This window comes from Pelobates fuscus, chromosome 13 (assembly GCF_036172605.1).
Source record: "Pelobates fuscus isolate aPelFus1 chromosome 13, aPelFus1.pri, whole genome shotgun sequence".
Taxonomy (NCBI): Eukaryota; Metazoa; Chordata; class Amphibia; order Anura; family Pelobatidae; genus Pelobates; species Pelobates fuscus.
Window position 1 is genome coordinate 21,169,698 of NC_086329.1, and position 21,643 is coordinate 21,191,340.

Genomic DNA, 21,643 nt, shown 5'->3' on the forward strand with positions numbered 1-21,643 from the left:
AGAGCCATGAGGCGGTTGTCAGCTCTGACAGTGATTTAGAACTGTAACTATATGTAGAAATTGCTGCAGCTCTAAACCTCCCTCTCAGAGCTGTAAAACCGGCAAACTCAAACTTGTTTGCCCAGCACATGTACACCTTGGGCAGAATTATCTCTTCTCCCAGCATAATCAAGATGCAAACTAATGGAAGTGATCTGGGTGCAGTGTCCCTGTCATTTAAACCCTGCAATGGAAATATTTGCAGTTATTGGGATTCTGCAAAAATTACTTTGCAGGGTTAACTCCACCTCTAGTGGCTCTCTACCAGACAGCCACTAGAGGCGCTTCCGGATCATTGGACGACCTCACGCTATGCATGAGGACATCCAGCGTCAGCTAAAATCCCATAGTAAAGTGTTGATTCAATGCTTTCCCTATGGGGTCGTTCCACTGCAATCGCGCCACTTGCCTCGCCTAGGGCCCCGACGTCAAGGGAGAAGCGAAGGCGTGCCTGACCCAGCACAAGGGACATCGGCACTGGATTCAGGTAAGTGACAAAAGGGTTTTTAACCCTTTCAGCACAGGTGGGGAAAAGGAGCAAGCGAGGGGGGCACTATACAATTTTTTTTTTTTTTAATTCTTTATTTTTGTAGTGCACGTAAAGGAAACAGGCAAGCTTGAGGTGCCCCAAAAGCAATCCTCAGGAGGTTCCCACGCTAAACATGCGGGGTATACGATTAACTGGCACAATTTTATATTTTATCAGGCTTAATTAATGTAACGTTAAAACATCAGTTAAAATGTCAGTTAAAATGTAAGTATATCATGTAAACAGGATTGGTTCATGCTTGAATTAGGTTAGTGGCAACATAGATAGTACAGGTAGTGTAGTAAAACGCTAGTGATAACATTTAGCATACACATGTATCTGTGTGGTATTAAACAGGTCGCTTATATAGTATAACCAGGGCAGAGTCGCTTATAAGTATATTAGTTGCGCTTATGGTTATAAATACGTGTCTTGCCTTTAATGTGATATGTTCGCCTCATGCGCATAGCGGAGACGTAGGAGTGGCAATATATGCAAGCTTGATACTATTACTATAGTATAGACTTCACTTGATAGGCCATTGTATAACTGTGCTGTAATAAACATAATGCTTCCGTGGGATTTGCCTAAAGTGTGTACTCTGATATAAGGTGTGATGCCTCTGTGTGTGGAGGTGGGTAAAACAAACATGCTTAACTGTATTAAAAAGACTAACAGGTTTCCACATGATGGTATAATATTCAAGAGTACATCTGCCTAGTGCAATTAGGTTAGGTAGATTCAGGAGTTAAACATAGATGAGATGAGACGTTAGCTACTAAGCAAACCTACAGGTTACAAATGTATAGTTCTCGTGGCCTATACGTGGGTAAAGAATGTAAGGAGCTTAACATGCCAGTCCACCTGTGCCTAGCCGATGCCCAGTCTGGAGGCCTTGACTGTAGCCCTGGGATGGACGTTTGTGATGTTTCTCCGCTGTATCCCGCGCCCGTGCGTGTACTTTGCGGCTGTGTATAACGCAGCTTCGACCTGTGCCCTGTGCCGGGCAGATTGCAGAGACGGCGGCTCGTTGGGGGCGAGGTAAGTCCAGAGGTGCTTTCAGAGACTATGGCACGGGTACATGGTAGTGATCGTCTCGTTCCGCCATTGCGCACGTGGCTGGGTGTCGTCGGCCATCTTAATGAGATGCCTTGTCTGTACTTTTCTGCTGGTCATTATCAGAGAAGGTGCTTGAGCCAAATGTTCAGGTGCAGGATTTTCCGCAGCACAGCCCACACACACTCCCTCTGCAATCATTGCTTCGGCTGTTGTCGGACCCATCGCAGCAAGCTTAATTTTCTTGAATTGATCATTTGCTAGTTGTTGAAGAAACTTGAGGCAATATTTGACTCCGGAGGGATTAAAAAAAAAAAAAAAAAAAAAAAAAAAAAAAAAAAACACAACGCTTGCTGGTATGCCTTCCTTTGTGAAATAATGTGTCAGAGTTGCCTGTATATCAGGATGCTGGGTCGTTTGATAAACCGCAATAGTCTCCAGAGGTACATTTTTTCTTTCAGTCTTTTCGGAAGGACTTCTCTTTTTAAAGACCCGTAAGGAATTAGAATTGGTGTTGAAGGCACAGTTCCCTTACAGACAGCGAGGTGTACTGGCCCCGTACCGGAGTTACAGTCCTGGTTAGCATTCAGCTTAGGCCCAGCAGAGGTAAAGCAGAGTCCCTGTGTGGTGGTTTTGTCAGCAGGCTTTGGGGGTGCTTGAGAGTAGTAGTGGTCATAGCACGCTATCAGCAGGATCTGCACGGAACAGTCCTCTTCGCTTCCAGCATGTGGGCGATCAAGTTTGCGGGAAGCCATCTTGGGTGGCTGTGGGGGTTCAGGAGGTGGGCGCCGCGTTGGGGCTCTGTTTTTTTGTTTGCAGGTTGCTGTGTGGGTCAACACGCTTATGTTGGCGATCTGCACCGTGCAAGGTGTGTGTAGGGGGAACTCCGGCCTCTGCTCCCGCTCATGTGGCCTCCGCCATCTTAGATGTAGGCCCTAGGCCTCGCTGTCTCTGCATCCTAGCTGCTCTTTGGATGGTGCGTGTGGCTGCAGGTTGTGGACCGGGATAACCCCCACCGGTCCAGGGGGGGGGAAACAGGGCCGGGTCCACGATGCTTCTGAGTGCCTGCTGGGCTCCGTTAGACGGGATAGTGGAGTAGCGGCCGTCTACCCCACTCACCGCCAGATAAGGTCCCACTTGGAACCTCCGAGGGACTAGAACTCTAGGAGCAAGCCTCGCCTCGGATCCGGTACCCTTTGCACATGGGGGGTCGCAGTTGTTGGTGGTTAGATTCATCTAAAAGCGTGGGTTATGGGCTTTTTTGTTTCTGTTTTGCAGGAGCTGGTCTTCCCTGCGACCGTCCAGCTTGGCGGTCCGGCCCCGCCCCCGCACTATACAATTTTGTATTCCTAGCCTATAGTTTCTCTTTAAAGTGGCTCTGTTACCTCAAACATATCTTTCTCCTATTGTTTGATGATCCGTTCCACTTTCAGTTTCTTTTCTTCCATTCTGATTTTTCCTACATTTGACAATTGTGACAAAGTGGTGGAGCTTAAGGGAAGCTCAACTTCCTTTGTCAAAACAAAGTAGTAAGTTATTAAGGTCAAATCATTGGAATAGTAACACATCTTCAATTGTTCCAGCATGCGCTGGCAGCTCTGTGTGGGAGCATATAACAAACTCTAAAAAAAATTCAGGGAGAACACTTAAAGAAAAACAAATCAGTGTTACATGTATTCCTCAATATGTCATGCTGCATGATAGACAGCGCCTCCGACTTGCGTGCCTGTCTCTTTCTCTCAACTAATCTCAATAGTTCTACATTTTTTTTTTAGAACGTGTGTTTTAATGAACAACCATAAAGGATAAGTCATCTGACGCGTCCAGTTTACCATAAAAGGCAGTACCAAAAGAGTAGTTTCATCGTTAAACACACCCATTTTACCTTTTAAGGCTGTAGATAACGAGTGATGTGATTTTACTTCACAATACATTCTACACTTTAAATCATAAGCTGATAGTATATAGAACATGTTTGCACTCTCCAAAGCCAGTCAGCATTTATCTTAGACTAGGGCAGGCATATGCAACCTTCAGCACTCCAGATGTTTTGGACTACACCTCCCATGATGCTTTACCAGCATTATGGGTGTAAGAGCATTATGGGGGATGTAGTCCACAACATCTGGAGTGCCAAATCCCTGGTTGCCTATCCTTGGACTAGGGCATAAACAGCTCATTAGATCTCATAGTATTAATCAGAACAATCTGAAATCTTTAGGATAATATTAGACAATACTAATATTTCAACGTATTTGTTCGGCTTTGCAGTATACAGTCCGTTAAACGTTATCATTGTCTATCTGATCACACTCTATACAGATTAAAATAATTTCTCAAATACACTGCTGTACAAATATTTGCAGGTCAAGATTTTTTATATAAAGCATCTATGAACTTTTGCATTATTACTTTTTTACATTTTCAATCAATCATATTACTACCGCATTCAGAGAGACAAGGTTTTTGGGAAGGTATGTTTATTTTTTTTTACATTCTTTGTTTATTTGCTTTTTAGTAAGCAACAAACATATATACCAAATGTACAAAAGCATTTTATAAAACAAAATATAACAAAAATTTGGGGGGAGAGCACTTAAAGACAAACAAATCCGTGTTATATGGAGAAACTGGGTAAACTCAACAAATTAATAAAACACGTTGTAAAGGGTTACGACTCTGTATAAGAGTAGTAGCAACAGAAAAAAAACAACAAAAAAAGGAAATGTGTAGGTTATTACTAAGAGAGGTAGTTCACATGGAGTGAGACAGAGGGAGGAAGAGAAAGGGATGTTTATTATTGGCAATCTGTGCAGTATTGGCAACGATGTGTTTGGTTGTTATCCATTAGTTTTTCCATCGAATTTGCTGGGGAAAGGAAAAAACAAAAATGAACAAAGTGGAGCTTAAAATATTAGTATCACAATGACAGAAACAATATTCTGCACTCACAGACCTGGAGTTCTGTGAGTTAATACTCCGTACATTATTCATTAATGGACCCAGACCTATGAAACTGAAAACTCTTGGATTCTGCTATCTAGGAGTTAATACTCTGCTCACAGACTCCAGGAACAGAGAGTTAACACCCTGCACAATGACAACACACACACTCAACGAACAGCGAATAAATACTTTGCAGTGTCCCCTTACATAGTCTAGCGTTAATACTCGGACTTCGCTCCCTTGTAATCCTTACCTACCCTTTCTTTAAAGTGTTATTTCCTCATATTAATGCCCAATATTTCATCTATTAATGTAATTATTATTAATATTTATAGCACCAACATATTCCACAGCACTTACGTGATCATTATAGATTGGGGGTATACAATAAACAAGTACTGACATACAAAGTAATACTGACAGAGACAAATGATGGAAAGGACCAAATTAGCTCACAATCTAAGTGGGGATGTTATTATACTTCTCTTTTTTTTTTTTATTCTATTTTTTTGGCCTATGGGGCATAACTGTAAGAAAGAATTTTATTTTGTATTTTTGCTGTGCATAGGAATTTTACATGCAGTCCTGAGGTACACCAACGGCATTCCACAGGTTCGACATATTGCAATACGATTGGAGTATACGAGAACATAAGCACAATTGTATCATTTGTAGTAGAATGACATTACTGGGAAATTATAATCTGGTCTAACTAGCGTTTATATAGCCTATGTGAGGTGCGTGAGGAGTCGTTAGGCAACCAGGCTTTTCTGCCGACTAGGTGCAGGTTCATGAATAAGCGTTGTGGGGAAGCATGCTTTCTTTATGACTGTAGCTGGCTATTATGTTATACTTCTCTTTTTAATGAATGTGCTACCTTATTCCACTTTAATTTATCTATGGATGTGATGCAGCCCTCTCTCATATTATCTCTAGAGAAATTACTATTTACGTTTTATTCAGTCAGCCCTAGGTGCCCGCTTTCTATTGATGCAGCAGCGATGGCACTCATCATTCATTTCAGCCCATTCTTCAATTGCACACGGTCACTTTTCGACACATGCACAATGGCCAAAAAACAGCTTAAACTAATCAACGTACGAATACCTTCATATGTCCAAATGTGTGCAAATTCCATCATAGCCTTCGTGGCCACCATCAGCTATACCTATACACACATAACTCATGTCTTGACGACTAAAATGTAATCCTGTTTACCACTCTACTTTTAAAGCAAAAGTGCAATGTTTATCTCTAATGCCACATGTTTAACTATGTATATCACCGGATTGCACATGCCGTTTGTGGCAGTGCAAAGCCACGTGTTTCGCCTATGCACGAACAAAATAAAGAATAAAAAAAAAAGCTTAAACCTTTTGTCATACTGTAACTAATTGAGGTTTCAGTTTATATTATAGTTGTTTTTGTGTATTACCTGGCTTTGTCTGACTTCCTGATTTGGTGTACCTAATCCTGGCTTATGCTTCCTGATTTTGGCTAGTAAACTTTGTTACTTTGATGTTTTTCTACCCTTTTTCCTCCTTGGAGGTTTTACTCTAAGCCAGGCTACTTTAAGGTCTGGAATAGGTATTTCTATATTATTTTCCATTCTACATACCAATAGTCAGGCCTGTTATTTTTGCATGAAAGTTAATCGTAAAGTTACATTGTCTGGTTGTCATCAAGCTGAATAATGGATTTCCCAAATTAGAACGGTACGCCTCTGAAGTAGGAATCAGTTCAGCTCAGCTGATATATCCTTTTGCTATAACCGAGATCTGATGTGGAACTTCTTACCGTGTTGCTCAGTATCATGTCTATCTTGTCCTCTTCAGGAGATCCACGCTCCACTTTACACCTATATACCATCAGCAGCTGTCGGTCTTTCAGGTCCTTGTAGGTCTGTTGGGAGAATGAGAGGAATAATCTAGCAATGAGCTGTAAACAGCATTCAGGAACGGTGTAAGAATGATCACAACAAAACTCATTATACAGACAAATCAGTGTTAAATGGCAATTCCAATCTTTTTAAACCTAAAGTACACAATGGCCATGCATTAAACTGCCAAGAGGGAGATGACTAGTATACCAAACCATCTGCACGTATCTGTACTCACATCAATGACAACATCATGACACTTGTATTTGGTTGCCAATGCTACTCTTGTTTCAGCATCTTCCACAAGACGAATATAATCTTGTAGGACCTGGAATGAGCAGAAGCGATTAGCGTGAAGAGTTTGCTTATAATCACATATTAGAAAAGGTAATTTTCTCCGGAACAACATTATGACGAGAGTGTGTGTGTACGTGTGCGTGGTGCATCCATTTACACATAACATCATCCACAAACTTTACTGAAATACAAATACAAACCACTTTAACAAGTCTGGTCGTCATCGTACCTTTTGTGCTGAGTAATTTAAGAATAATGAAAGACTTGTCTGTAATAAAATTGCCTCCCTAATGTGGCTTAGCTCTCACCTGTGCTGGGGCTCCATTCCTGTGCAGAATCTCCACCACTCGGTGAAAACCCACAGGTGCTCTCTTCTTGGTGTAACCCAACCAATTCTAAAAGTGGAGAGGATCACAATGTTACCAAGACACAGCAGAGGGAACAGAGAGAGAAAAGACAGAGTGCATGAGGTTCCAGAGAGGGTAGAAAGCAGAAAGGTTCAGAGACCGAGTACAAGGTGGTTATAAATGGGATGACGGGTAAAACTGATAAAGAGGATAATTAAAACCAGGAGTTTTTAGAAAGGATACTCTTAAAAGAGAATCCCTAATCTCAGACCTTTGTAGTAAAAAGAGCATCCACGTCACTCCATGCTTTAAGCTTTGCACGTGCTGCTAGTGCTGTGAGTATATACAATTTTTCTGGGATCTGTAAAGGAGTATAAATGTACAGAATATTGGTTAATATGGGAACATTCAGAGATCAGACTATTCAGCCTATATCAATGTCAGTTTTCTCTCTTTCATACACGGTCACTGGTTCATTTCTTATCATTACACCAACATCCGGCCCCATTCCACAATACACCTCCCTCTGTCAAAATATTGAGTCCCTTACCCAATCATTTCTCTCTCCAATATATCATCTGGTCTCTTATCCCATCAGTACTCTCTTCATAATATAATCTGGTTTCTTTCCCAATAAGTCCTCTCTCTATAAAATCATCCGGTACCATACTCCAGCAATCATCTTTCCATCATTTCATCCTGTCCCTCACACCATTATTTCGCTCTTCATCATATCATCCAGTTTCCTACCCCATCAGTCCTCTCTCCATTATATCATCCAGTCTCTTACCCCATTAGCCCTCGTTCCATCATATCATCCAATCTCTTACCTCCATCAGATCACTCATTTCTTTCCTCCTGTCTCTCTGGGAATATCAAACCCAAATTTGCTATTCAGATCCTTTCCCAGGTACTCTATATTACTGCCTGGCGTTACACCGTATTCCTTAAACCCTCAACCAATCATGCCTATCCCATTTCACCTCTCATACTCCGATAGAGTCAAACACATCCATTCTCACATAAGTGTCTTATCCAGACATCATGTAATCTAGCTCACCTTGAATGTTTTCCGGATGTTACTTGGGCTGCTGAAAGTCCCCTGAAAAAAAAAATTGATTCTCAGAACACTTGCATGGTTCTCCATCTTTACATCTAACATGCATTGAGATACTGGTCTGGGATTTGTCTGTTTTAGGAGTGATAAACCTCTCAGAGCTCACATTCTATAGTTATCCTCCTCACAGTGAGAGTAAAGTAAAGGCGCACGTCGCTCACCTCTCCTTCTGTATAATGGTAAATACAAGAATAGAATAGAGTGGTAACAAGTGGCATGAAGAGTAGAGATGCCTTTCTAGGATATTTGCGGAACATCTGATCCTGTCCTGTGGTTTCCAGGTGCTGGTCGTTGGCCTGAAAATACACGATCATTGCAGTCACACATTACAATGACGGTTCACAGACACTGATCATCTTTACACACATTCTAAATTGCACTGAAATACACCATCTGCATGTCACAAGGCAAATACAATACCCAAGCAAATACAGGGAGGATTAGCACAAACAGCACTGTCACCTTTTACATTTCCTATCCATATTTCTGTATATTGCCTAACTAAGGATTGAGATTCAATATATAGATCTCCAGCATGAAGCATTCCTGGGCACTAAATGAACCATAGGAACCCGCTTTTACCTGGTTTAGGTTTATCTGCCTAGTGTTGGCGTAATTGATAGATATCATATACAATAGAAATTAAGACAATAAAAAAATATATATCCTCAGGAGTTAGATATATAGCAGAATATGCTGAAGGGCAACATCAATATGAGACGAGAAAATAATAACAGACAGGCAGGTATATTGAGCGATAAACACTGAAAATCCTGGTGCATGTAATGTGCCGAAATGTAAGAAGCTCATGAAAACCTCTTTAAAAAGGAGAGACACCCCACGTCTTACCTCTATGATGATCTGTCTCTCTAGTAAAGTGTAATGGTCCTGTACATGGGAAGCATCTTCTTGGGAGAAGGGAAGGCTGAATGGGGAGAGAACGAGCAAAGAGTGAATGAGAAGAAGTGAAGGGAAAGGAAGAAGTGGGTGAATGAGGAGCAGACAGATACAAAGCAAATAAAAAGGGGAGAATAGTGAGCAGAAAGAGAGATAACGGGTGAGACTGAGTAGGTAAAGGTGGGAATGACAAAATGAGGAAGTAAGAATGGGAGGAATGGATGAGCAAGAGAAAACAGAATGGAGTTTGATGAAAAATAAAAAGGTGAAAACCAGCGGCTGAATCTGGGTATAGGAGAGAAGGATCTAGGGGGTAGGGTGCCAGGGATAAACAACCTGTGTTGAGTATGTATAGGATGAGTGAGTGTGTGAGATCTGAGGATGTATGGGATGAGTGAGTGTGTGAGATCTGAGGATGTATAGGATGAGTGAGTGTGTGAGATCTGAGGATGTATAGGATGAGTGAGTGTGTGAGATCTGAGGATGTATTGGATGAGTGAGTGTGTGAGATCTGAGGATGTAGAGGATGAGTGAGTGTGTGAGATCTGAGGATGTATAGGATGAGTGAGTGTGTGAGATCTGAGGATGTATAGGATGAGTGAGTGTGTGAGATCTGAGTATGTATAGGATGAGTGAGTGTGTGAGATCTGAGGATGTAGAGGATGAGTGAGTGTGTGAGATCTGAGGATGTATAGGATGAGTGAGTGTGTGAGATCTGAGTATGTATAGGATGAGTGAGTGTGTGAGATCTGAGGATGTATAGGATGAGTGAGTGTGTGAGATCTGAGGATGTATTGGATGAGTGAGTGTGTGAGATCTGAGGATGTATTGGATGAGTGAGTGTGTGAGATCTGAGGATGTATTGGATGAGTGAGTGTGTGAGATCTGAGGATGTATTGGATGAGTGAGTGTGTGAGATCTGAGGATGTATAGGATGAGTGAGTGTGTGAGATCTGAGGATGTATAGGATGAGTGAGTGTGTGTGATCTGAGGATGTATAGGATGAGTGAGTGTGTGAGATCTGAGGATGTATAGGATGAGTGAGTGTGTGAGATCTGAGGATGTATAGGATGAGTGAGTGTGTGAGATCTGAGGATGTATTGGATGAGTGAGTGTGTGAGATCTGAGGATGTATAGGATGAGTGAGTGTGTGAGATCTGAGGATGTATTGGATGAGTGAGTGTGTGAGATCTGAGGATGTATAGGATGTAAGTGCTGATGCTGGGGAATGCCAACATGGGGACCGTCGATGATGCTGACCTGATACATTTGGTTTTCAGAAAATCTCTCCTTTCCTCTGCACTGCTAATGTTCAGATGTTCTCTGTATTTACAAATCTGGAGAAGATAGGATAAATGTTGATTGTGAATTATTAGCACACGTGTATAGCTCTATCCCATGTCTATCCAATTATTCGCACATCTCTATCCCATTATTAGCTCATGTATAGCTTTATTCTATTATTCACACGTGTGTATAGCTCTAACCCACGTCTATCCCATTATTAGCACGTGTATAGCTTTATCCGATTATTCGCACATATGTATAGCTCTATCCCATGTCTATCCCATGTGTCCCCATACTCACAGCTAGCTCCTCAGCTCGGTCCAGAAACCTGTAATGAGAACATGTCACTTTAAGAAGAGCTATTTCCATTACAGGAGCCAATTACTGTCCTAAATAACAACACCATCTACCCCTGGTCTCAAAGCTGTACAACCCCTGCACTGAGCGCCATTTGCAGTTTGTCTGACCAGTTCACTATCTCAGGGTTAAAACCATGACAACCGTACAATATTACATTTTCCCTAGGATCTCATCTGCCTTCTGAAATGTGCTTTTTCTCACCCTAATTGGCAACATGTCTTCCTATTCACTACATGCCACACACATCCCACTATCTCATATGCTTAACACATCACAGATGCTACCTGTCCAAACACCCCTAATTAGCCGACAGCATTTCCCCCCCACTTGCCTTCACTCACCTGAATAGATCCATTAGGAGTTGTTGCTCCTCCGTCTCTCTAAGGAAGTGGATAAAATGCCGCAAAGCCACTTGTCTACGCTCAAGCTCCCGAAACAGAACCTCTAAGAAGGAGATAGATGCCTTAAACTGCTGCAAAGGATTCTGGGACTAGCAGGGCGAGTATAAGTTATCTTTACAGATTCAAAGCATTTTCCACATTAGGCACACCAAAGCTTCAATTGTCTCACAGTGACTGAGTGATGGAGTGAGCATGACAAAGAGGCGATAAGTGTTGATAAGAAGGGAACTTTGCATGCATTCTCTCAAACAATGCTTCAGATTGTACAGTGTTGTAAATAATAAGTGTGGATATGAGATATGGTGAAGATTGTGAACTTATCCAAAGGTGCAGTGAGACATCTGGGATTTTATGAAATATAAAAACCATCAAACAATAATCTCTGCTTGGGACATTGCAATAATATATTGCCACTTGAATTCTTTTAACTCACCAGAATTCAAGGTTTTTTTCAGGAATATTAAAACCTAAAAGTAAAGACAAACAAAACCAACGTTAGATGACTGGTACAGGCCTATATAAGAGTAAAATAGAACATAGTGAAGAACGTGCAACACATTGAGATGAAAATATATAGATCAAATATATATAGATATATACATATAAATAAATAAATAAATAAAAAAAAAAAAAAAAAAAAAAAATCCCCTGCACTCACGCTTAGTAGTTCCTCATTAGCCGGGTGCCAAAGCCTGGACTCCAAAGATGCCAAAAAGTAGCTGCTCACCGGTCTTTTAAAAATTCAAATACTTTATTAAATCCCATTAAAATCTGCGACCAACGTTTCAGTCCCTGCTCGGGACTTTCATCAGGGTCAAATATGATAGGACAACACTGAGTCAACATGCCCGACTTTGTACCTCCCTGTTGATATTTTAGGCAATAGAGAAAATCCAGCAGTTGAAAAACTCACAGCAGTGATCACGTTTCCATCGTGGAGTCCAACTGCTTCATCCAAAAGTCGCAGTTTTTCTTTCAGAGCCCGGAATCTCTCCATTGAGCAGCTCTATAGAGAACAAAATGGTTTAATGCAGCACTTTGCCATGTAGCTAAACCCATTAAAACCCAGATCCTGGTATTAGGCTTTAACTAATTATTGTACAAAAAGTGGCACTTGGACATTAATGAGCCATAAAAATCTAGCACAGTAAATAAAAATGATCTGTCCTCATATATCAATAAACGGAAAGCACCAAAAATAATATAGAATGGCGAGTAAGTCATTAAAAACGATTGGAAATAGAAACCAAACACATTTGCACACATTTATATGATGTTGGTTATTCCTATTTATTGCCTTCATTTAATATTTTTGGAGAAGCTTTCCAAATAATTTAAAGTGGCAATGTCACCCCACCACCTTCCCCCCCTTCCCCAAAATGAGTATTTTATAAAGATAGAATCTTTATGAAATACTCCGATTGACTGTATTAGAATTTCACTGAAATTTCAAACCATTCAAATTATATACTGAGACAAAGTATGGGCTCCTTCGTCTCAGTATTTATCCTCCACCTGACAACGCTTGACACTAGGTAGTGCTGCCAAGTCTTGTCATTTCCCCAAGCCAACACCAGTGACGCCTGGAGGGAAATTCGTTCTTTCTATGAAGGGTCCAGTGGAATCATCTATAGACCTCCCGCAACAGGAGCAACAGGAAGAGGATGGACGCACCTGCGAGGGACAAGTTCAGGTAAATATATTTCACCTTTGACTGTGCCAGGACCCCGATCACAGATGCCACGGTTTGGGGGTCTTTGCAAATTCTACAAAAGACCCCGGATGGTGACAGATCCACTTTAATATTTTGTGGGTAGACTTTTGAAATTATTTAAGAACAAGAAAAATATTTTATGATTATATTTTTTGATATATTAATATTTAAAAAAAAATATATTTTAAAAGTTGATCCAAAAATATTGAATCACTTGGAAAGCTTATCCAAAAATATATATATATAAAAAAAAGTGTGATATCACATATCAAGCCTCTTCGTGAACCTGTGTACTTATGTGGTGTCTTACCTTTCCTTTCTGCAATCGTCGAACAGTGTCCTCAATGCTCCAATCTCCACTGTAATCCTGAAACACAGCCATAAGTGGACAGTGAGGCGGACACAAACTGAGAGGCACCCCAAGTTTCTAACCAACAAAATAATTTGTAGGTGAAAGTCCATCCCTTGCTCTTCACCCCTAATAATATTATATTATAGACTTCTTCTCCTGCTCTCCTGTTACCTGATACTCAGACTTGGGTTTACGCAGCTCTGGAGCAAGACTTTTCATATTTGTATCCAGAAGAACTGAAAAATAAAAAAAGGGATTGGAATACGGTCACAACCAGAAAAAACAACTAAAAAAAACAACAGTTTTATATGTTTCCATTTAGTAAAATAATAATAGTTACCATCAGACAAGGCCTGAAAGCTGCTCGTTCTGGACTTTACTGTAAAATGAAAAGAAGCAGAGGTGAGGTAAGTCTCAAACACAAAAAAAGAACGGTATGAAACGTATATAATAGCTGGACACAAGGTCCATGGCCTTTTATAGGGATTGAGAAATAGGTGATGTTACAAAGACAGAGAGAGACAAGGAAACAAAAGTCACATTTGCAGTCAAAATTCCAGAAACAAATACATAAACATACAGGAAATCTTGAAAAATGTAAAAAGATTCTTATTGTTATTTGCTTGTATAACATGACAGATTCCTGTTTTAGTCACCATCATATATATGACATTTGAGAAGATTAACAAACATTGTGCGGCGGGTACATGCCAGCAAAATGTAGTCTTGTTGGGAAAGGTCAAGTTGTCCACCTTCATCTTTACATTGTTTTACCCATCTGTCCACTATCTGATAGAGGAAAAGATTATTCAAAGGAACACTATAGCCTGCTGTGGTGTTTATGGTACCAGGAGTGCCTTAGCGCCATCGCATGGTAACATGTCAAACTGTTTAACCATGCTTTTACTATTTACCTGGGTTCCACCAGGCACTGAGGATAAATCCACATGCCCCTTTCGAGCAAGGCAGGACAACAATGGACTCGGCTGATGAACTCGGCAGGTTGGTCCTGGCACCATAACCACACCAGACAGCTGGAATGTGCCTTTATTTTCACATTCCCAGCACGCTCCTGGGTCAGGAAAACAAATAGGCTTCATACCATGCCGAGTCACATGCACAGAAGTCAGTACATCTCTCAATGTGGTTACCATTTGGGATATAAGCCAGGTGTGAGAAATATAAATAACACTGCACCTACACATGTTAGTTGTGCAGTTAGCTGGGATTTGCAATAAATGTTTAACTAATTTTGTGTCCCCTTCTTACACATGCCATGTATTCGTGGTTACGTGGATCCTGCGCATTATGAATGGTCTAACCTTTAAAGAGGTTGCTCAGGGCATTTGCAGAACCAATTTTGGAGTAGGCATAAGATGATGTATCGGCTGTGGGTCTATGTTCTCTCGTCTCAGTCCCTGCTCGGGCGTTTGATGCAGTTTCTTGAATGGACCATGATATACCTACAAGTAAATCAATTAGATGTGTGCTGTCTGCGCACAGCTTCGAAAACACAACATACACTTTAAAGCACGGAGCCTTCCTAATACTCCAGACCAACCATTGCTGTACCCACTGTTATTTTAGATAATGTGTCTGTATTGCGCAGTATTAAATAAAGAATTAAAATAAATAAAAAGCTGAGAAGTAACAGTTCTTTTTTAAGAATCATATTGTATGTTGCTGTAATAAGACAGAGGTAAAATCTAAATAAGAAAAATAAAAAATTAACATCGACTTCTACTTGCTTTTTCCTGTGGATCACTGCATTTGTCTGATTTTCAATAAGGGTCCTCACAATTATTAACAAAACGTGCAATTTATTTTAGTTTCAGTGATGTGGCACTAATAGGATTAGATTAATGTGATTCAAGGCTGCATGTGGCTATTAGAGTTAAATAAAACTATTAGTCTGATTTGCATATAATTCCAAAAATGCCAATTCCCGAGAATTCATACTTTAGTGAAAACCTTTATGTTTGACAGTTCTTTTGGCAGATATAACCTAAACGATGAAATCACATAACTGACACAACATTGAATTTCTTAAACTCTTGACAACTCACTTCCCACAGGTTCCCCACTCCAGGTAAACCTCTCCCCTTCATCGTCCTCTTCATCTACAATGGCTTTCAAACTATTTACCGCTCGCTTGGATTCCTTCAACTGTCAAAAAAAATAAAATAATAATACAAAGAAATTAGTCAATTAACCGTAAGTAGATATTTACTTTGCTATAGTCAGAAATATCCCATGCACCTGATATAGTTCATCATCGTCATCGTCAAAAGTAAAGGCCTTGAACTTGGATCCGTGCCAGTATTCTTCCTCATCTGTTTTAACCCTGGACATCTGGACAGAGCAAGGGTTAACTCTGGGACACCGTGAGAAAGTGTTACCTATAGGACACAATGAGGGACAGAGAAATAGTGTCAGCTTTAGCACACATCAGTAACAGGGCAAGAGAGGATATACAGCGTGGAAATCCACTAGATAGGGTCATACCAAGATATCATCACCTGTACGACACAGACAGGTATGGATCATGTCTTCTAAGGTACCACAATGGACTTACTACTAAGGCATGAGACAAATGCAGAGGCAGCAATGCACTTAAAGACAAGGAAGCAGCTCATCGGGCTCTGAAGATATGTAGTGACAGCAATGCCTATAGGGTCAAGCAAGGTACAAGGGACTGGGTCACCTGTGACTCACATAGAGGTAAATGGAGACTGTAACCTCTAGTGTGCAACAAAGTACAGGTAGACTGTGTCGCCTCTAGTAGGCAAGATGACATAGGAGACTGCATCGAGTGTAGTAACAACGCAGAGAGTGCCTCACCTCTAGAACATCCAGTTGGACTGCCTCAAGGCTGGCACACAGTGGAGTACAAATAGTCTACTTTACCACTAGCACAGAGAGGAACAGGTAGAGTGCATGGCCAGTAACTACCAGCAAGGTACAGGTATTCTGGATCATCTATAGCGCAGAGCAAAGTATAGGTAGGTTGCTAGGTAGATTAAGCAAGCAATAAGGTGCAAACAGAGTGAGTCGCTTCTAGCACAGAGCAAAATACAGGGAAAAAGCACTCCCTCTAGCGCACAGCTCGGTACGAAGGCAGTGCATGGCTTCTAGCACATAGCAACGTCCAAGAAGCTAGCATTGCCTCTAGTATACAGTGAGATACAGGGAGACCGCATAGTGCTGAGCATACACCCAGGATGGAAGGTACAAGGAGGCAGCTTCAAGTCTAGCAAGCAGTGACAGTAAGGGAGACTATATCACTGTTAACGTAAAACAAGCTACAGAGACACATCTAGTGCACAATGACGTAATACAAGAAAGAGTCACCTCTGGGGGCCCGCTGGATAACGTGGAGAGAGGTGGAACTCTAGGAAACAATAATGCTGCGCCAAGAACCAGCGTTTCGAGAAATGTCCTTCTGGTGATTTAGTGGGTATATTTTCAGAAATGTGGATCACAGAACATTCTGCTGATCTATTCTGTACATAACGGTCCCAATAATCTCAATGACTGATCTACAGTTAAATATAGAAAATAATAATTATTCAGAGAACAAATATTTCTTGTACAACAGCGATATATGAGAGCATAAAAAAAAGAGAGAAGGGTTGATATGCCAGAAACCAACAGAGCAGCAGATAAGCTATAGCTGATAGACAGAGGGCAGATATGTGTGAGACTTAGAGAGAGAGGGGGAGGTATGCGAGAGCATTAGAGAGATGGGGCAGATAGGTGAGAGCATTAGAGTGAGAGGGGCAGATAGGTGAGAGCATTAGAGAGAGAGAGGAGGGCAGATAGGTGAGAGCATTAGAGAGAGAGGGGGGGCAGATAGGTGAGAGCATTAGAGAGAGAGAGGGGGGCAGATAGGTGAGAGCATTAGAGAGAGAGGGGCAGATAGGTGAGAGCATTAGAGTGAGAGGGGCAGATAGGTGAGAGCATTAGAGAGAGAGAGGAGGGCAGATAGGTGAGAGCATTAGAGAGAGAGAGAGAGGAGGGCAGATAGGTGAGAGCATTAGAGAGAGAGAGCAGGGCAGATAGGTGAGAGCATTAGAGAGAGAGAGGAGGGCAGATAGGTGAGAGCATTAGAGAGAGAGAGGAGGGCAGATAGGTGAGAGCATTAGAGAGAGAGAGGAGGGCAGATAGGTGAGAGCATTAGAGAGAGAGAGAGGGGGGCAGATAGGTGAGAGCATTAGAAAGAGAGGGGCAGATAGGTGAGAGCATTAGAGGGAGAGGGGCAGATAGGTGAGAGCATTAGAGAGAGAGGGGCAGATAGGTGAGAGCATTAGAGTGAGAGGGGCAGATAGGTGAGAGCATTAGAGAGAGAGAGGAGGGCAGATAGGTGAGAGCATTAGAGAGAGAGAGAGGAGGGCAGATAGGTGAGAGCATTAGAGAGAGAGGGGGCAGATAGGTGAGAGCATTAGAGAGAGAGGGGGCAGATAGGTGAGAGCATTAGAGAGAGAGGGGCAGATAGGTGAGAGCATTAGAGAGAGAGGGGCAGATAGGTGAGAGCATTAGAGAGAGAGGGGCAGATAGGTGAGAGCATTAGAGAGAGAGGGGCAGATAGGTGAGAGCATTAGAGAGAGAGGGGCAGATAGGTGAGAGCATTAGAGAGAGGAGGGCAGATATGTGAGAGCATTAGAGAGAGGAGGGCAGATATGTGAGAGCATTAGAGAGAGAGAGGGACAGATACATTATAGCTGATAGACAGAGGGGCAGATAGCGGAGAGCATTAGAGAGAGGGGCAGATATGTGAGAGCCTTAGAGAGAAAGAGAGAGGGATGGGGGGGGAGGGGAAGATATGTGAGAGCATTAGAGTGAGAGGGGCAGATAGGTGAGAGCATTAGAGAGAGAGAGGAGGGCAGATAGGTGAGAGCATTAGAGAGAGAGAGAGGAGGGCAGATAGGTGAGAGCATTAGAGAGAGAGAGGAGGGCAGATAGGTGAGAGCATTAGAGAGAGAGAGGGGGGCAGATAGGTGAGAGCATTAGAAAGAGAGGGGCAGATAGGTGAGAGCATTAGAGGGAGAGGGGCAGATAGGTGAGAGCATTAGAGAGAGAGGGGCAGATAGGTGAGAGCATTAGAGTGAGAGGGGCAGATAGGTGAGAGCATTAGAGAGAGAGAGGAGGGCAGATAGGTGAGAGCATTAGAGAGAGAGAGAGGAGGGCAGATAGGTGAGAGCATTAGAGAGAGAGAGAGGAGGGCAGATAGGTGAGAGCATTAGAGAGAGAGGGGGCAGATAGGTGAGAGCATTAGAGAGAGAGGGGCAGATAGGTGAGAGCATTAGAGAGAGAGGGGCAGATAGGTGAGAGCATTAGAGAGAGAGGGGCAGATAGGTGAGAGCATTAGAGAGAGAGGGGCAGATAGGTGAGAGCATTAGAGAGAGAGGGGCAGATAGGTGAGAGCATTAGAGAGAGGAGGGCAGATATGTGAGAGCATTAGAGAGAGGAGGGCAGATATGTGAGAGCATTAGAGAGAGAGAGGGACAGATACATTATAGCTGATAGACAGAGGGGCAGATAGCGGAGAGCATTAGAGAGAGGGGCAGATATGTGAGAGCCTTAGAGAGAAAGAGAGAGGGATGGGGGGGGAGGGGAAGATATGTGAGAGCATTAGAGTGAGAGGGGCAGATAGGTGAGAGCATTAGAGAGAGAGAGGAGGGCAGATAGGTGAGAGCATTAGAGAGAGAGAGAGGAGGGCAGATAGGTGAGAGCATTAGAGAGAGAGAGGAGGGCAGATAGGTGAGAGCATTAGAGAGAGAGAGGAGGGCAGATAGGTGAGAGCATTAGAGAGAGAGAGGAGGGCAGATAGGTGAGAGCATTAGAGAGAGAGAGGAGGGCAGATAGGTGAGAGCATTAGAGAGAGAGAGGAGGGCAGATAGGTGAGAGCATTAGAGAGAGAGAGGGGGGCAGATAGGTGAGAGCATTAGAAAGAGAGGGGCAGATAGGTGAGAGCATTAGAGGGAGAGGGGCAGATAGGTGAGAGCATTAGAGAGAGAGGGGCAGATAGGTGAGAGCATTAGAGTGAGAGGGGCAGATAGGTGAGAGCATTAGAGTGAGAGGGGCAGATAGGTGAGAGCATTAGAGAGAGAGGAGGGCAGATAGGTGAGAGCATTAGAGAGAGAGAGGAGGGCAGATAGGTGAGAGCATTAGAGAGAGAGGGGGCAGATAGGTGAGAGCATTAGAGAGAGAGGGGGCAGATAGGTGAGAGCATTAGAGAGAGAGGGGGCAGATAGGTGAGAGCATTAGAGAGAGAGGGGCAGATAGGTGAGAGCATTAGAGAGAGAGGGGCAGATAGGTGAGAGCATTAGAGAGAGAGGGGCAGATAGGTGAGAGCATTAGAGAGAGAGGGGCAGATAGGTGAGAGCATTAGAGAGAGAGGGGCAGATAGGTGAGAGCATTAGAGAGAGGAGGGCAGATATGTGAGAGCATTAGAGAGAGGAGGGCAGATATGTGAGAGCATTAGAGAGAGAGAGGGACAGATACATTATAGCTGATAGACAGAGGGGCAGATAGCGGAGAGCATTAGAGAGAGGGGCAGATATGTGAGAGCCTTAGAGAGAAAGAGAGAGAGGGGGGGGAGGGGAAGATATGTGAGAGCCTTAGAGAGAGAGAGAGAGTGAAAGATATGTGAGAGCCTTAGAGAGAGAGAGAGTGAGGGGCAGATATGAGAGAGAGAGAGAGTTGTGAGAGCATGAGAGAGAGATGAGAGAGAGAGAGAGAGAGAGAGAGATATGTGAGAGTATGTGAGAGCATGAGAGAGCATGAGAGAGAGAGAGAGATATGTGAGAGTATGTGAGAGCATGAGAGAGAGAGATATGTGAGAGTATATGAGAGCATGAGAGAGAGAGAGAGAGAGATATGTGAGAGTATGAGAGAGAGGGGGGGGGAGATATGTGAGAGCCTTAGAGAGAGAAAGGGGGGCAGATAGGTGAGAGCATTAGAGAGAGAGAGGGTGGCAGATAGAAGGGCAGGTAGGTGGTAATGGACCATAGAAAGGAGCTGGTATTGTGACATGTTATCAGAGAGGGGCACATGATGCCAGTATTGGGAAGAGCTGATACCCGCCAAGGTAATGAAGTAGAGAGATGGACAGGGTAACAGGATGAAGGAAATAGAGGCAGATATGTATCACTATAGTAGGGAGAGGGGTAAGTAGATGACACAATAGCAGACAGATGGACAGGTAAGTGACAAGGTGACAAAGTCATGGCTATAGCAAAGAGGAGCAGAAAGTCACATGGTAACAGAATGACCAGCGAGGGGTACAGACGCCCAAATCTGTGTAGTTATTGCAGCTAATTACCTCTCCCTGGGAAATCAGCACATATCTCTCTGCAATCCTACTGCAGACACAGCTCCAGCTCACCCCAGATGCATGCCGGGATATGTAGTACCTCGGTCCAGTACTAGACATAACTAAAGCTAACTGTGAACCACAACTCCCAGAATCACCCTCGCGGCTACACTTCCTACTTGGCCTTCAAACCATATTATTGGCTGATGTAAACAGACAACCCAGGGAAACACCTCCCCTACCTGTGTTATATATACAGTATACAGTATAATATATGAATTAGTTTTATATTTACAGAGTTCATGACAAGGTGCTATACAACTGGACTGCTATGTGGACCCAGTCTGTCTCTTTGTATTTACCTTGTTTTGGTGGCCCCTGGACTGTGGCCATAGTCACTATTGTTAATTTCTGTTTATCCATCTTTTATGTAAAAAATCACATACAGTGTTATTCAATGAATTTTACTAATAAATGTAAAACACCAAGCGCCAAAGCCCATACAGCCCACCATAGTGGTTATGGTGCCAGGAGTGCCCTGGCGCTTGGAGTATTACTCCCAATCAGAAAAGGTAAGAAATGTGATCTAAGTGACTTTTAAAAAGGGACCCTATAGGCGCTCAAACTACTTTATATCATTGAAATGGACTGGGTGCACTGTCCGTGTCCCTGTCCCCTTAAGCCTGCAAGTGAAAAGATTGCGGTTTCAAAGAAACAATGTTTGTATTGCAGGGCTAAGACTGCTTCTAGGTAGGGGCTGTCTCCCAGACTTCTTGGCCTTTCACAGAGTTTAAAGGGACATTCCAGGCACCCAGGCCACTTCTGCCCATTGGAGTGGTCTGGGTGCCAACTCCCACTACCCTTAATCCTGCAAGTGTAATTATTGCATTTTTCATAAACTGCAATAATTACCTTGCAGGGTTAAGTCCTCCTCTAGTGGCTGTCTATCAGATACCCCCTTCCTCTCTCCAGAGCCCGGCGGGAGGGGGTCCCTGAGGGTGGGGGCACCCTCAGGGCACTATAGTGCCAGGAAAACGTGTATGTTTTCCTAGCACTATAGTGGTTCTTTAACTCCGTGAAGCGCCACTAGACATCCTCACGCTTTGC

At 42.8% G+C, this 21,643-nt stretch overlaps 1 protein-coding gene across 2 annotated transcripts; it reads right to left on the bottom strand.

The window, feature by feature from the left end:
- Nucleotides 1-4,159: 4,159 nt before the first annotated feature.
- On the bottom strand, nucleotides 4,160-20,618 carry VIPAS39 (VPS33B interacting protein, apical-basolateral polarity regulator, spe-39 homolog). Of its 2 annotated transcripts, none has more exons than XM_063439643.1 (21): nucleotides 20,546-20,618; nucleotides 16,573-16,760; nucleotides 15,481-15,620; nucleotides 15,288-15,387; nucleotides 14,544-14,684; nucleotides 13,562-13,600; nucleotides 13,393-13,457; nucleotides 13,180-13,236; nucleotides 12,069-12,161; nucleotides 11,589-11,622; nucleotides 11,096-11,198; nucleotides 10,695-10,722; nucleotides 10,368-10,444; nucleotides 9,060-9,135; nucleotides 8,372-8,506; nucleotides 8,154-8,195; nucleotides 7,365-7,454; nucleotides 7,055-7,141; nucleotides 6,688-6,777; nucleotides 6,368-6,472; nucleotides 4,160-4,492 (listed from the first exon to the last, which is right to left on the bottom strand). In XM_063439643.1, the coding sequence occupies exons 3-21, from the start codon at nucleotides 15,571-15,573 to the stop codon at nucleotides 4,472-4,474; spliced, it is 1,476 nt and encodes a 491-aa protein (XP_063295713.1). In that variant the 5' UTR covers nucleotides 15,574-15,620; nucleotides 16,573-16,760; nucleotides 20,546-20,618; the 3' UTR covers nucleotides 4,160-4,471. The 2 variants fall into 2 exon arrangements, with proteins under 2 accessions (XP_063295713.1, XP_063295712.1); XM_063439642.1 differs by having other exon boundaries at nucleotides 15,481-15,615; nucleotides 16,569-16,760.
- Between the last annotated feature and the right edge of the window lie 1,025 nt (nucleotides 20,619-21,643).